General features: G+C 54.6%; 1 protein-coding gene across 2 annotated transcripts in view; it reads right to left on the minus strand.

The window, feature by feature from the left end:
* SPNS3 (SPNS lysolipid transporter 3, sphingosine-1-phosphate (putative)) overlaps positions 1 to 14,903 on the minus strand; it is a 52,947-nt gene extending 38,044 nt beyond the window's left edge. For both annotated transcript variants that reach the window (XM_055257911.2, XM_055257912.2), the window contains exons 1-7: positions 14,458 to 14,903; positions 10,788 to 10,853; positions 5,377 to 5,513; positions 4,334 to 4,485; positions 3,573 to 3,639; positions 2,225 to 2,373; positions 1,133 to 1,285 (exon numbers count right to left, since the gene is read on the minus strand). In XM_055257911.2, the coding sequence (XP_055113886.2) occupies positions 1,133 to 1,285; positions 2,225 to 2,373; positions 3,573 to 3,639; positions 4,334 to 4,485; positions 5,377 to 5,513; positions 10,788 to 10,853; positions 14,458 to 14,644 (911 nt within the window). In that variant the 5' untranslated portion in view covers positions 14,645 to 14,903. The remainder of the gene's footprint in view (positions 1 to 1,132; positions 1,286 to 2,224; positions 2,374 to 3,572; positions 3,640 to 4,333; positions 4,486 to 5,376; positions 5,514 to 10,787; positions 10,854 to 14,457) is intronic.
* Between the last annotated feature and the right edge of the window lie 698 nt (positions 14,904 to 15,601).

Below are 15,601 nucleotides of genomic sequence, written 5' to 3' on the forward strand. Positions count from 1 at the left end.
GGTCCCAGCTACCTGGGAGGTTGAGGTGGGAGGGTTGCTTAAGCTTGGGAGGTCGAGGCTGCAGCGAACTGTGTTTGTACCACTGCACTCCAGCCTGGTGACAGAATGAGACCTTGACTCAAAAAAGAAAGAAAAGAAAAGAAAAGAGAGGGAAGGAGAGAGAGAGGAAGGAGGGGAGAGGGGGAGGGAGGGAGAGAGAAAGAAAGAAAGGGAAGGAGAGAAGAGGAGAAGAGAGGAGAGAAGAGAGAAAAGAGGAGGAAGGAGGAGGAGGAGGAGGGAAGGAGAAGGCAGGCATAGGTGCAGTCAGCAGAGGATGAGTGTCGCCAAAACCCTGGGGGAAGATGGGGCTCCAGGGAAGAAGGCACCATCCCCAGGAGCCCCCAGGACCCACCAGGACAGGGTCAGAGAGGAGGAGGGGACCGCAAGGAGGCTGAAGAGCAGCCCTGGAAGCAGGGAGGTGGCCGGGGTGAAGGGTTCCGGGAGGAGGAGGAGAGAAGGAAGGGAGGATTGAAGGATGTCCTTGACTCAGCATCAAGTGGTCACTGGAGCTCTTGGAGAACAGGGTCAAAGGTGACAGGAACAGAAGCGGAGCCCAGCAGGGCAGCAGACAGCCAGGCAGGAAGCGGGAGATGGTGTGCCCTGAGGGCAGAGTGCCCGCGCCTCCCCTCCCAGCAGCCTTTTCACACACATAAAATCCCAAAACCACTAAGTGACGAGGCCTCCCAGGCCCCAGTTTGCCATCTGTAAAATGGGATGCCCTCACAGAAGATGCTACGGGCCCCTCTGAAGGGTGGCTGCCTAAAGTTCCTCTCATCCCACAGCCCCACACAAGCTTCACCCCCGTTTCCCGCCAGTGCCTTCTGGAGCCCACAGCAGCCCCAAGAGTGGGGAGATGGGGAATTCAGCCCAGAGAGGACAAGAGAGCTGGCCATGGGCACCCAGAGTGGCAGAGGCTCAGCCAGGGCCAGAGCCAGGCCTCCTGCTGCCATCTGGGTTCTGAGCTTCACTGTCTTCACACAGCACCACGTGCCCCACCCCAAGAAACTGAATTTTGGAGCTCAGAACCTCAGAATGTCCTCAGCAAGAGCCCCCGAGCCAGGCCAGGTGCCCCAGGGCCCCCGGACGCCCTCACCTGTCGGGGTTGCTGCACGGCTCCTGGAAGCAGGGAGGCTGCAGCCCGTGAACCATGCGCGCCTCGAGCAGAAACTTGGGGGCCCAGAACCCCAGGGCTCCAGTCACAAAGGCCATGGCAGTCACTCCGAGGGTCGACCACATGAAACTCCAGCTGCAAGACGAGGTGCCCCAGCTGCAGTCGGGAGAGGGCTGGGGCTGAAGGGGCCTGTCCACTCCTCCCCACTCCTGGGCAGTCTAGAAACTTTCCCATCTTGTCTCATTACCTTCAAGATTCCATAGGTAGCATTTGCTACCCCCTCTTTACAGATAGGCAAACTGAGGCTCCGAAGACGAAGACACTCAGGTTACCCCAAGCTCCAGCCTCCAGATCCTTCCTGGCAGCACCCTGAGCTCCAGTCTCCCCAACATTTCTGAGACCCCCCACCCACACACCTTGGCTCTCCTCCCTCCCTCCTCTCTGCAGGACCAAATCTCCCCATCCTGAGAGGCCCCCATCCAGCATCACATTCTCCAGGAAGCTGTCCCTGCCTGCCCCATCTTCCTCTGAGTCCTCCCGACCAGTTTCACAGCTCAGTAACAGAACCGAGTCCTGTCCATGCCCTGCCTTGCAGTAAATCATGAGGCCTGGAACCAGCAGTTGACTCCTGCCTGCCTCCCCCAGCATGGCTGGCACAGAGGATCACACATGCCATGAGGCTTGGAGAGGTGAGTGATGAATTCCCAGCATCCTCCCAGCAACTCGGAGAAGGGGGCAAGGCTGGAGAATTCCATCCATTGAATACAAAGGACAGTGAGGCTCTGAGTGCCGGGGCCAGGTTTTGGGCAGGGCAGCAGCAGAGGAAAGGCTGGGGCTCACGCCATCTCCCTCCCTCCCTGTCCATATTTCTGCCACATGGCAAGGTGATGGAGGCTGAGCCCTAAGGGAAAGAGGGGCACTTCAGTTGGTAAGTGCGATCTCAGAGGAAGAGGAGTGCTGTGAACACTGGGACAACCAGGAAGGGCTCCCTGGAGGTGGAGAGAGGGGGTCAGTGATGCTGGGGCAGACAAAGGGGTTTTTCCGTGCCTTGCAGGGGGTAGCAGGGACACTCACTTTTTCCCCAGGTATCTGACGTCCTCACACCAGCTGCTCCTGGAGGCTCCCGCGACCCCCTCCCCCTGCGTCTCGGCAGCTCCCCGGGGTGGGTCTGGAACCAGCAGGATAAGCAGGATCAAGGCCACAGCCTCCAGGCAGGGCATGACCTGGGGACAGGAGGGCCCAGGAAGCTCAGGGCCGCATATTATCACAGCCCAAGAGACCCCCGGGGGCACCTGGCCACAGTATCAGCCAGTGGCTGACCTCTGGGGTCCAAGCCCTGGGGGTAATGGGGGTGACCTGATTCCTGGATGCTGGTATCCACAGAGCAGGACGTACCACTGTTTCTCAACCCTCACCACTGCAGCCTTCCCGGGGAGTGGAGTCTCTTTGGGACTTCATGTAACTCCCATCTTTCCAGTACAGACACCACTCTTTTGAGGTTAGTGGGCCTGAGATGGTTGAGAACAGGGACCCTCGCTACACTGGCCCTGCCTCCTGAGTACTTGCTGCCCCTAGAGCTGACCTTTCCCTGGCCCAGGCCTCCATCTGCCACACAGTCCTGCCCTGGCATCCTCTCCTAGCGGCCCCTCTGCTCAAACCCCAAAGATGGGGATCTCACTACCCACCTTGGGGCAGCTTTCAAACAGCTCAGACCATGAGAAAGTTGATTCAAGCCAGGTCAGACCTGCCTCCCTGAAGCCCACCCCACCCCCAAGATTCCAAATCTGGCTTCAGCACTTCACACGCCAGCTCCCCAGCTCCCCGGCACTGGGCTGGCTCCACAGAGGTCTGAGTGCAGCCTGCATTCCCACCAAGCTGCACTCCTAGAGCTGAGCTCAGCACCCTCCACTATGGAGTTCCTTCCTCTTCAGAATGGTCCCTCTCCGTGCCCATGTTGGAAACACAAGGGCTGCAGCCCCAGCGGGGCCTGCCCGGCATCTTCCTCAGCATCCTGCTCAACTGCTGAGCGAGCCTGGCCGCCAGTCCTCAAGGGCCTACTCTACACCCTGACCCTGCGGCTTGCAACTTCCATCTCTCATCTCACTGATCCTCGAGATGCCTTAGGTAGCCTTTACTACCCCCGCTTTACTGACAGGCAAACCGAGGCTCTGAAGAAGAAGGTGACCTGCTTGAGATCACGCAGCTGGTAAACTAAGCAGCCAGCTTTTGAGCCCAGGACCACCACTTCCACAACCCATGCTCCCTGTGAGGCCCCAGATGTCCAAAGCTGCCAATGCCTGACCACCACCCTGCCCCCACAATGGCGCCGGGTGCTACGCCAAGTGGCTAAGGTCACCCAAGGCTGGAAAGTCCCTGCCGGTCCAGAGGGAAAGCAGAGGGAAGAAAAGGAAGCTGGACTCACTCGGAGGGCCCAGCGCCAGTTCCCAGTCAGCATCGTCACAGCCGACCCCAGCACGTAGCCCAGACCACTGCAACAGAGGGGCAAGGGCGATGGGCTGTGAGGGGAGGGAGGCAGAAGGCTGACCCCACCGCCAGCCTGACCCAGGGTTCCCCCCATGCCCCAGGGAGCTGGCTCTCTGCAGACTCAGAGCTGTTTCACTGAGGAAAGTAAGCCACGTGAGGCCCAGATGTCCGCTGCCCTTGGTCAAGTCACCAATGACCTCTGGCTCCTGGCCCACCCCCAGCACCACTCTCTCCACCTATGGAAACACATACCCTCCACCCTCCTGCCCAAGGCTGGGCCCTGCTTGAGTCAGGCAAGTTCAGGAAACCTGGGTCAGAGGCCAGGGTCCTGACTGCAAATCCTGCTCCAGCCTAGCCTGTTGTGGGGTGCAGGGCCTGGCCCTAACACGCTTCCTCACCTTACCTCCCAGGGCCGGCCCCTCCCTGGGCGGGCCACACTGCCGAGTGTATGAATCTGTAGGGCACATCCTCATCACCTCTACTCCTCCCCCAGCCCATCAGCTGGTGTCACTGCCCCCGTTTACAGATGAGGAAACTGAGGCTGGGAGAGGTAGACTCACGTGGTGAGGAAGGGGTAGCATTGGGACTCAAATCCCAGCCCTCCTGGTTTGACCTCTGCTACCCACGTCCAGCCCCTGTTCTGACTCCTTTGGGCCTCAGTTTACCACCTGGGGAAGTAGACCCATGGGTGATACCAACCTTCCAACGGGGATAAAGATGTAGAAGACGGCAAGCACGCGGGTGCGCTGGTCCCTCACGAAGAGGTCGCCCAGGACGGTGGGCGCGATGGTGGAATAGCTGGCCGAGCCAGTGCCCATGACGCCCCGGGACAGGAAGAAGAGCCAAGAATACTGGGCGAGCAGGCACAAGACCACGTGAGTTCCAGAAATCACCCACAGGGCTAGGGACCCGAGGGTTTGTCAGAGGAGCCAAGGGGACCTCATGACACAGCACCCCAGAGGAGGGAGAGGGGATCGGGGCTACAGACACCTCTCCACTCCAGGTTCCCACAGTCACACATGTGTCCCCTGCAGCCACCACCTGCACCCCTGCCCAGGGGACCCCTTTTCCTGGGTCCCACCATTGCTAACCAGGCCACTTCCCCAAGACAGCAGCTGTTACCCCCAGCCCCACCCCCAGCAGAGTCGGGCAGAAATGAAGCTGGTGCGGCAGTGAGAGGTAGGAGAGAGGAGGCCTCCTGTTAAGAAAGTCCACCGTTAAGAAAGTCCACCGGCTTGGCCGGGCACGGTGGCTCACTCCGGTAATCCCAACACTTTGGGAGGCCGAGGTGGGTGGATCACCTGAGGTCGGGAGTTCGAGACCAGCCTGGCCAACATGGTGAAACGCTGTCTCTACTAAAAAATACAAAAATTAGCTGGGCATGGTGGCACACACCTGGTATCCCAGCTACTCTGGAGGCTGAGACAGAAGAATCGCTTGAACTCGGGAGGCAGAGTTTGCAGTGAGTCGAGATCGCACCATTGCACTCCAGCCTGGGTAACAAGAGCGAAATTCTGTCTCGAAAAACAGAAAAAGTCCACCAGCTCTGCCCTATGCAGACTCAGGCTGGAGACTGGAGACTGTGCCCTCACCTCCTCTCCCAGCCCTCAGTGCAATCCCTGATCCAGTCACAGCCAGGAATGGAGCAGAATTGTCCCCACGCAGCTCTAACGGGGCTGGATCAGGGAGGAAGCAGGTGGGGTAGGGGCCTCAGGGGCCTGGGCAGGGGTATGGACACCTACCCGGGGGGAGATGAAGGAGCTAGAGAGGCCAGCTCCTGACCACAGCAAGATCCCGAAGCTCATGGTGGCCTTGCGGCTATGTCGGTCGCCCAGGTAGCCAAACACGGGTGCAGACAGCAGCAGGCAGCTGATGAAGACTGGAGGAGACAAACAGGGGCAGCCTGGATCCCCCCATGACCGTGGCAGGGCAGACGGCCCAGCAGGCCTGGGGAAGGAGCCTGACTCAGTTGCCACAAGCTGGCATCTTGGCAGCGGGCCCAGGGTATGAGGAAGAAAAGATAAGGTGAACTTCACGGTGCGTGGCCAACATGCAGCCCCAGCCCAGAGTGTGGAGGCCTAAATCTGGCCCCAAACCCAAAGCCCAGCTCTGCTGCTTGCTCTGAGTGTCACCCCAATACTGGAGAGGTCACCATCCTCTCCCAGGATGGTGAAGGTGAGATGGGAAGTGAATGTGGAGGGTCAGGCATGGAGCAGATGCCAGTTTCCTGGCTTTACAAACACACATGGCCCCTGTGAGCCTGGATATGGGGACAAGTCTGATTTTTCGTTCATGCATCTACTGGTGCAACGGGGAGCCGGGAAAGAGGGAAGTCAGCCTGGGCCTACTCTGAGCAGCCGATGAGGACACTTTAGAATGAGCACATTGGGCCGGGCGCGGTGGCTCACACCTGTAATCCCAGCACTTTGGGAGGCTGAGGTGGGCAGATTGCCTGAGCTCAGGAATTCAAGAACAGCCTGGGCAACATGGTGAAACCCCGTCTCTACTAAAAAAAAAAAAAAAAATTAGCCAGGCGTGATGGTGGGCGCCTGTAATCCCAGCTACTCGAGAGGCTGAGGCACGAGAATCACTTGAACCCGGGAGGCGGAGGTTGCAGTGAGCCCACATCACGCCACTGCACTCCAGCCTGGGTGACAGAGCAAGACTTAGTCTCAAAAAAAAGGAAGAAAAAACAAAAAAGAATAAGCACATTGACTGTGAACTAGTGATGATTCCAGGAAGCCAAGAAAGAGTTGATTTTCCTACATAGGTAAAATGTTCCCTGGACACAGCTGCATTTATACTTTTATTTTATTTTTTGAGACAAAGTCTCACTCTGTCACCCAGGCTGGAGTGCAGTGGTTCAATCTCAGCTCTCTGTAGCCTCTGCCTCCCGGCCTCAAGCCATCCTCCCACCTCAGCCTCCAGAGTAGTTGAGACTACAGGCACATACCACCACACCTGGCTAATTTTTATAGTTTTTGTAGAGACAGGGTTTCAGCATCTTGCCCAGGCTGGTCTCAAACTCCTGGGCTCAAGGGATCCACCCACCTCGGCCTCCTAAAGTGCTGGGGTTACAGGCGTGGGCCACCACGCCTGGCCCACTGTCCATTTTTCTATTGGGCTGTTGTTTGTTAATATGTTTGGGAAATAAGTTCCCATAGTCTTTTATATTTGTTTTAAGAATTAAAAACGCAACTTCTGGGACTAAGTTGGCTGAGTTTAAATCCTGGCTCGCCACTTTCTAGCTATGTGACCTTAGGCAGATTCCTTAACTCTTCATATTCCCCTTTCATCAGTAGTGCTATTCCCTCGTTTGGTTACTGAGAGGATTAAGTAAAATAAAGCACATAAAAGTTATCTGCATAACTTCATGTAAATGTCCAATAAATGTTATCTATTATTATTACTGATTGCATAATTTCAATCACCATCATACAGAAGTGTTTAGCTTTGATGTAGTCAAATTTATTAACCTTTCAGAGGGGCAAGAGTTGTTTCATATCTTGTTTATGCATATCTTCTTTATCCAAAAGTTATAAAACTATTTCCCAGCCAGGCGCGGTGGCTCACGCCTGTAATCCCAGCACTTTGGGAGGCCAAGGCGGGTGGATCACCCGAGGTCAGGAGTTCGAGACCAGCCGGGCCAGCATGGTAAAATCCCATCTCTACTAAAAATACAGAAATTAGCTGAGCATGGTGGCAGGTGCCTGTAATCCCAGCTACTGGGGAGGCTGAGGGAGAACTGCTTGAACCTGGGAGGTGGAGGTGGCAGTGAGCTGAGATCGCACCACTGCACTCTAGCCTGTGTGACAGAGTGAGAGTCTCTCTCAAAAAAAACAAAAAGCAAACAAACAACAACAAATATATATATCCCCATATTCCTCACATGCAGGGATCACTTGCAGGCTGTTTTAAGTGCCTTAAACCTGCAGATGCTCTGTGAATCTGCAGATGCCCTTCCCAAGGGGAAAACAGACACTCTTCATTCCCAGCATCTCCTAATTCAAATCATTTCTGTGACATAGTGGGTGAAATGAATGCTCCCAGAGTTAAAAGACAGACTCTGGAGGCACACTTCCTGGATTCAAATCCCAGCTTCAGCAAGTCTCATAACTTCTCTGAGCCTCAGTTTCATCATCTGTAAAATGGACATAATAGTAAAACCTGCCTGGTGGGATTGTCGTGAAGATTAAATAAGTTGATATTTAAAGCACTTAGAATCGTGCCTGACATGTGGTAAGGGCCAAGTCAGTGTTAGTTTTAAATATTATTAATTAATGAACTCACTCCAGCAGCCTCTCTGTCCCATGGGTGGGTAGAGGGAGCCTGACCACTGCCTCTTCTCACCTTCCACCCCTCTCTCTTTTTTTGTTTTTTTTTTTGAGACAGTCTCACTCTGTGGCCCAGTCTGGAGTGCGGTGGCATGATCTCAGCTCACTGCAACCTCTGCCTTCTGGGTTCAAGTGATCCTCCCGCCTCAGCCTCCCAAGTATCTGGGATTACAGGCACCTGCCACCACACCTGGCTAATTTTTGTATTTTTAGTAGAGACGAGGTTTCACCATGTTGGCCAGGCTGGTCTCAAACTCCCGACCTCAGGTGATCCACCCAGCCTCCCAAAGTGCTGGGATTACAGGCGTGAGCCACTGTGCCCAGCCCAACCCCTCTATCTCTTCACCACCCTCTCCCTCAGTCATCAGTTTCCTCTTCTTAGCAGCCCTGTGGACAGACAACAGGCTGGGTCTAGGGCCATAGCATGGCAACCGGAAAAGGTAAAGAGACTCATCTGAGGCCACCAGAGACCAGCCTGGTCATCAGGCCTCCAAGCCCACTGTCCTTTCATGAAATTTTTGAGCTGCTTCTGCAAAGATGACCCTTCTCTTCACCTACTCCCAAACACACACACACACACACACACACGCACGCACACACTCTTCTCCCTCTGTGGCCCAGGACTTGTAGTAATAATCTTGACCACTATGGTAAGAACCATATTATGGTAAGGATCAGTGTGGTGGCTCACGCCTGTAATCTCAACACTTTGGGAGGTCAAGGCTGGTGGACCACCTGAGGTCAGGAGTTCGAGACCAGCCTGGCCAACATGGTGAGAACCCCCTCCCACCATCTCTACTAAAAATACAAAAATCAGCCTGGCGTGATGGCAGGTGCCTGTAATCCCAGCTACTTGGGAGGCTGAGGCAGGAGAATCACTTGAACCCAGGAGGCAGAGGTTGCGGTGAGCCGAGATCATGCCATTGCACTCCAGCCTGGGCAATAAGAGTGAAACTCCATCTCAAGAAAAAAAGGAAAAAAAAAGAACCAGTGAAGGGAAATGTTGACTAAACCACCATTATCTATTCAATCGAGAAGGTTGTGGGTGTTGAACCAAGATGGTCTCACTTTGGCTACAGATATGGCTGGAAGATCAGCATCAGCTGCTGCCTCTTGGCCACAAGATTGATGCATGTTCTAAAGCCATGACCTTCTAACTCTTGCTCATGTAACTCTTTTGTCTTTTTTTTTTCCTTTCTGTGGAGAATGGGGTCTCACTATATTGCACAAGCAGGTCTCGAACTCCTGGGCTCAAGCTATTCTCCCGCCTCTGCCTCCCTAAGAGCTGGGATTACAGGCGTGAGCCACTGCACCCAGCTCTCATCTCACTCTTAAAGAAGTTTCTAGAACTATGTACTCCTCCACACATTTTCAGCTAACGTTCTTATCCCAAGTTTGAATCGTTGCCAAGGATGGGATTTCCAGCGTTGTTGCGTATTTTTTTTATCTGTATTTTCATCCAAACTCTTGGAGCTACAGGGTCGAGTTTATTCAGTTTATGGGAAATGTGTACAGTAGAATCTAAGTAATAATGCCTGTCGTCTTTTGCCAAAGCAATTAGACAGTCAAACTGATTATGAGAAAAATGTTGGCTTCATTTTCCTTCATTGAAACAAATGTGTTGACATGCATCCCTGAGACTGCTATCTCACTTTGAATTCTAACTCGTAGATAAATAGTAGACACTGCACACAGGAGCAGCTAGATAAGGCTTGGCTCCTTGCCTGCGCTTGTGGCCTGGGGCAAATCTCCCCAGCACGTTTCTCTTGATGCTCTCTGCTTTGCTCCCAAGGTCCCTCCGGGAGAAGCCGAGCACCCACACGGGGGCCTCTGTTTGATACCCCGGAGGTTTTTACACCCAGGAGCAGCACATCCAGGATGCAGAGAGGAGTCCCTTTCTGCTTACCATGGTAGATAGGGAATTGTACAACAGAAGGAGAGGAAGGAGAACCACAGGCGAACCACAGGCCGACCACAGGCTTCCCCTCAGGCAGGTCATTTTAGGAAAAAAAATACAGGCTTGAGGATCTAGAAATAAATCAGTCTCTCAAAACTCTCTGTGTTCATGTAGCCCCTGGAAAGTGACTGTGTATCCCCAGGGACCCCTGTACCCCAGTTTGAGAGCCATGTTCCAAAGCCCTGAGATGATGGACTATGAGGACCCTCAGTGCCTGCTGGTTACAGCCTGGGTGTGTGCACAGGCGTATCGTGTGTTGTGACCATGTGTGTGCACATGTGGGTGTGTGGATATGCACACTGTGGGTGTGTGTCACCATCCAGGCATCCACAAGGGAAAAGCTAATGCCTCACGACCCCAACCGCTCTGATGTTGTGATGGAACGTGTGGCTGCTCCCTGCTGCTGGATGTCAGGCTCTGTGTGGGCCCAGAGTCCATCTGAGCCCATGCGGGGGGATGAGTCTGTGTCTGTGTCTGTCTGTTGGACTTTGTGTGTCCCAGTAGTCAGATTTTTCAGGTCTGTGAGAGGAAAGCACACATCAGGATTTCTCAAACCCCAGCAAGCCTCTGGTGCACAGCTGAGCCTCACCCACACGAAAGGAAGGAATGACCAGCTCTACAGCCAGGACCTGAGGCTCAGGGACCTCTCCCAGCCCCACCTCCCCCTGCTCTCCTGCGGCACCCTGCACTCAAACTACCGTGGCTGTTCCAGCCGAGACTGTCCCTCAGACCCACACCCCACCCACCCTCTGTGCCAGGGGACCCAGTGGGGCTGGATCTGGGCACAGAACATGACCCACAGAAAGAGCCCACCCCAGCATGAACCCAGGGCCCCGGCTGCAGAGCCAGGGCTCCTCCTTACCAGTCTGAAGCAAACCCGCATGGTTGTCACTGATCTGGAAAACCTCCTGTATATCCAGTAGCACTCCTGCAAACAGAGGGACAGTGCTCAGGAAGCAGGAAGTAGCCCTCCTGGCCTCGAAAGGCAGCTGCTCCAGTTTTGGCACAGGGCCACAGCTGACCAGCACAGCACAGGGCATGGCACCCAAGCCCACTGTTCTCTCCCCCTCTCTCCCACACGTGTACAACCACACACACAAGAACAGGCACACAGACAAACGTGTGCATTTCAGACACTCAAAGAAACAAGCATCCCTTGGCCGGGCGCAGTGGCTCACACCTGTAATCTCAGCACTTTGGGAGGCCAAGACGGGCGGATCACCTGAGGTCAGGAGTTCGAGACCAGCCATGGTCAACGTGGTGAAACCCTGTCTCTACTAAAAATACAAAAAATTAGCCGGACGTGGTGACGGGCGCCTGTAATCCCAGCTACTCGGGAGGCTGAGGCAGGAGAATTGCTTGAGCCTGGGAGGTGGAGGTTGCAGTGAGCCAAAATCGCGCCATTGCACTCCAGCCTGGGCAACAAGAGCCAAGCTCCGTCTCAAAAAAAAAAGAAAGAAAAAGAAAGAAACAAGCATCCCAAAGGCACAGACATTCACACACACACACCAACACACAAGCACGCAGCCACACGGCTCCTTCCCTCCTGTTCATATGGGAACACAGATATAAATAGATACCAACAGGCATTCCCAGAGAAACACACCTGCAGAGGCACAAATACACACACACACACACACACACAGGAACTCACACTCACAGACATGTACACCCAGACTCATACACCCAGGCACACAGACACATATGCAGTGAGATGTACCCATAAAGACACACCGAGAGGCCTGCCCGTGTATGCACAGTCTCAGGGCTGCCATCCACACTGCAGTCAGAGGGGCGGCAGCCTCCTGTCGCTGCGCAGTGCACAGCCCTTTACTTAGGCTGCTGTGTAAACACAAGTCCCTGGGGCTGTGCAGCACAGCGGCCTCACTCATGCACAGACACTGGACGTGCATAGATGAACATGTACATACAAAGACGAACGTGTCCTGGCTTGCACACATGCGCACAAGCCTGTTCTTCCAGAGGCACAGCAGTTGGCACCCAGCCTAATGTAGAGAGAGAAAGTGGGTCTCCCAGACACCAGGGCCTGTTTCCTGGTAGCCTCTTGGTGTCTCAGAAAGGGTCTGGGTCTGCAGCACCTGCTCACGTGAGCCATGCGGCTCTGGCCCTTGTCATTATTATGAAGAAGACCAATCATCACTTTCATGAGTCAGGAGGTGACTGACAGCCAGGCCCTGAGCTATACACTCGCAGTTGTCATCCTAAAAGGGGGGGACTCTCATTGCCCCCATTCTACAGATGAGGAAACAGAGGCTCTAGCGGCCCCAGGTTGCCCGTCTGAAGCTGGGGGAGCTGGGGCTCAAATCTCAGCCAGAGGCAGCCTGTCCATACACCCAGAACCACAGAAGGGGAGCAGAAGCCCCCAAGTGGGTCCCCGCAGAAACACCCACACCAAGAAACCCCCAGCTACTTAGGAGGCTGAGGCAGGAGAATCGCTTGAACCTGGGAGGTGGAGGTTGCAGTGAGCTGAGATCGTGCCATTGCACTCCAGCCCTGGGCGACAGAACGAGACTCCATCTCCAAAAAAGAAAAAAAAAAAAGAAATCTTTGTTTAGACATTTAATTTGTCCCCACTTGCCACCACAACCTGGCATACAAACTGGTATGTCTTTTCCCCCTTTTAATATTTTATTTGTTTTTTTATTTTATTTATTTATTTTTATGAGACTGAATCTCACTCTTTCATCCAGGCTGAAGTGCAGTGATGCGATCTCAGCTCACTGCAACCTCTGCCTCCCAGGTTCAAGCAATTCTCCTGCCTCAGCCTCCCGAGTAGCTGGGATTACAGGCGCCCGCCACCACGCCCGGCTAATTTTTGTGTTTTTAGTAGAGACGGGGTTTCACCACGTTGGCCAGGCTGGTCTCAAATTCCTAACCTCAGGTGATCCACCCACCTCAGCCTCCCAAAGTGCTGGGATTACAGGCGTGAGCCACCGTGCCTGGCCCCCGATCAGTCTTGAATGAATGAATGAGTGAGTGAGTGAGTGAATGAGTGACAGAAGACCGAAGCAGGTTGAGCCCTGAGGCCTGCAAGAAGGAAGGCAGGATGTGCGTGGTTTGTGAGCAGCCTGTCGTCCCAGAAACACAGCCAGCAGGAGCTATTCTTGCCGGGCCCAGGCTCCCCTGTCCTCCACCCAGAACCTCGGGGCCTCTGCCTGGAAGTCCTCCCTGCTGTCCTCACCCACCCACCCCTCATTATGTCTCTGGCCCCACCCCCACTGTACCCTCTCTTAATTTTTAAAAATATTTTTTATTTATTCTTTTTTTTTGAGACAGAGCCTTGCTCTGTCGTTCAGACTGGAGTACAATGGTGGGATCTCGGCTCACTGCAACATCCACCTCCCAAGTTCAAGCAATTATCTGCAGCCTCCGCAGTAGCTGAGATTACAGGTGCCCGCTACCATGCTCGGCTAATTTTTGTAATTTTAGCAGAGACAGGGTTTCACCATATTGCCCAGGCTGGTCACAAACTCCTCACTTCAAATGATCCGCCCAGCTTGGCCTCCCACAGTGCTGGGATTATAGGCCTGAGCCACCGCACCCGGCCCTAAAATATTTTTAATTTTTTAAAGAGACAGAGTCTCGGCTGGGCGCAGTGGCTCATGCCTATAATCCCAACACTTTGGGAGGCCGAGGCAGGCGGATCACCTGAGGTCTGGAGTTTGAGACAGCCTGGCATACATGGCAAAACCCCGTCTCTACTAAAAATACAAAAACTAGCCTGGCATGGTGGTGTGCGCCTGTAGTCCCAGCTACTCGGGAGGCTGAGATAGGAATCGCTTGAACCCAGGAGGCAGAAGTTGCAGTGAGCCGAGATCATGCCACTGCATTCCAGCCTGGGCAACAGAGTGAGACTCCATCTCAAGAAAAAAAAAAAGGCCGGGCGCGGTGGCTCACACCTGTAATCCCAGCACTTTGGGAGGCCAAGGCGGGCAGCTCACCTGAGGTCAGGAGTTCGAGACCAGCCTGACTAACATGGTAAAACCCCGTCCCTACTCCTCTACTCAAAATACAAAAATTAGCCGGACGTGGTGGTGCATGCCTGTAATCCCAGCTACTCGGGAGGCCGAGGCAGGAGAATCACTTGAACCCGGGAGACGGAGGTTGCAGTGAGCTGAGATTGTGCAACTACACTCCAGCCTCGGCAACAGAGCGAGACTCTGTCTCAAAAAAATAAATAAATAGAGACAGAGTCTCACTATGTTGTCCAGGTTGGTCTCAAACTCCTGGGCTCAAGCAATCTTCCTGCCTCAGCCTCCCAAAGTGCTGGAATTACAAGCGGGAGCCACCACGCCCAGCCTGTGTCCCTTCTTAGTTGAGGCTGGATTGGGAACATCAGTTGGTCCTCCCCGATTCGGGCACAGCTGAAAACCACCTCCAGAGGTGAGAACACCAGAGGCGGGCCCAGGAGCAGAAAGATGGGCGATGGCTGGAAGGCCACCGCGGATCTGCAGCCCCTGGCTGGCGGGCAAAGCAGCAGGTACTGCCCAGGGTGGCCGTCCCCTCCTCACCTGCGATGATGAACCAGTTCATGTAGTTCAGGAGATTGATGTAGCAGAGCACGGCGGCAGCCACATAGGCCCTCCAACGGGGCAGGCTCCAGGGGGCGGGCGTGATGGGAGGGGGACACTGCCTGCCTGGCCCTGGGGACTGGCCCTGCAGCCCTCCTGGCCCAGGCTCAGGGCACTCCGCTGACATCCCCCCAGCCACGCCAATCTGCAGCTCCTCGCCTGAGACCGGCGCCGGGACGAAGCAACATCAGCTCAGCACCAAGTCACTTCCTGTGGGCTCCCAGGCTCCAAACCTCAAAGCAGCTGCCCTAACTGTTGGGCATCTTATCGCAGGTTCCTCCTGAGCCCACGGCAGGCTGACCAGTGCGATTTCCCCATTGTCAGCCTCTGAGACCTGCTACGGAGGAGAAGGGCTCCTGGCACCCCCACCCTGGGGGACTGGACAACTCTGTGGTCCCCTTGATCCAGCCTGCAGCTGCAGTGGCTGCAGTGAGGAAGGGAAGCTTCCAGGGCAGGAAATGAGACAAGACTCCCAGAGTGCTGCTTGCTGTGAGATAGTCTAGTTGCCCCCATACAGGACTGTGAACCAACGCCTTGAAGCCGGGGCAAATGAGGAAGGCTGGGCGTTGGCCAAGACAACAGCATTGCACTCGACTGCCAGGCAGGACGAGCACCTACCCAGGATCTAAGGTCCTTCCCGGAGAAACAAAGATAGCAGAGGGGGCTGCCCACAAGAAGACAGCCTGTGTGCAAAATTCATCAGTGGGGGCTAAATCTGGGGGAAAGACTTCAGTAAGGGGCAGGGTGTCAGCATGGTCACGAAGCAGCTCTTGATAGATTGCTTATTAGTAACAAGAGGAAAAAGAGTAACTATACAGTAGAGGAATCAGACATCTTGACCAAGGGGTTAAAATAAATCACCTGTGAGAGGCAGGAGGGTGTCATGTGCCTCCAGATGTGAAGGTCTTCGCAGGTCACAGCATCATCTATGTGGCATTCCAGCCAGGAAGGCACAACCTGAATCTCATCATGAGAAGACGTCAGCCGGACGCGGTGGCTCACACCTGTAATCCTAACACTGGGAGGTCAAGGCAGGAGAATCATCCGAGCCCAGAAGTTTGTGACCAGCCTGGGCACCATGGCG

The sequence above is a fragment of the Symphalangus syndactylus genome, chromosome 20 (assembly GCF_028878055.3).
Source record: "Symphalangus syndactylus isolate Jambi chromosome 20, NHGRI_mSymSyn1-v2.1_pri, whole genome shotgun sequence".
NCBI lineage: Eukaryota > Metazoa > Chordata > Mammalia > Primates > Hylobatidae > Symphalangus > Symphalangus syndactylus.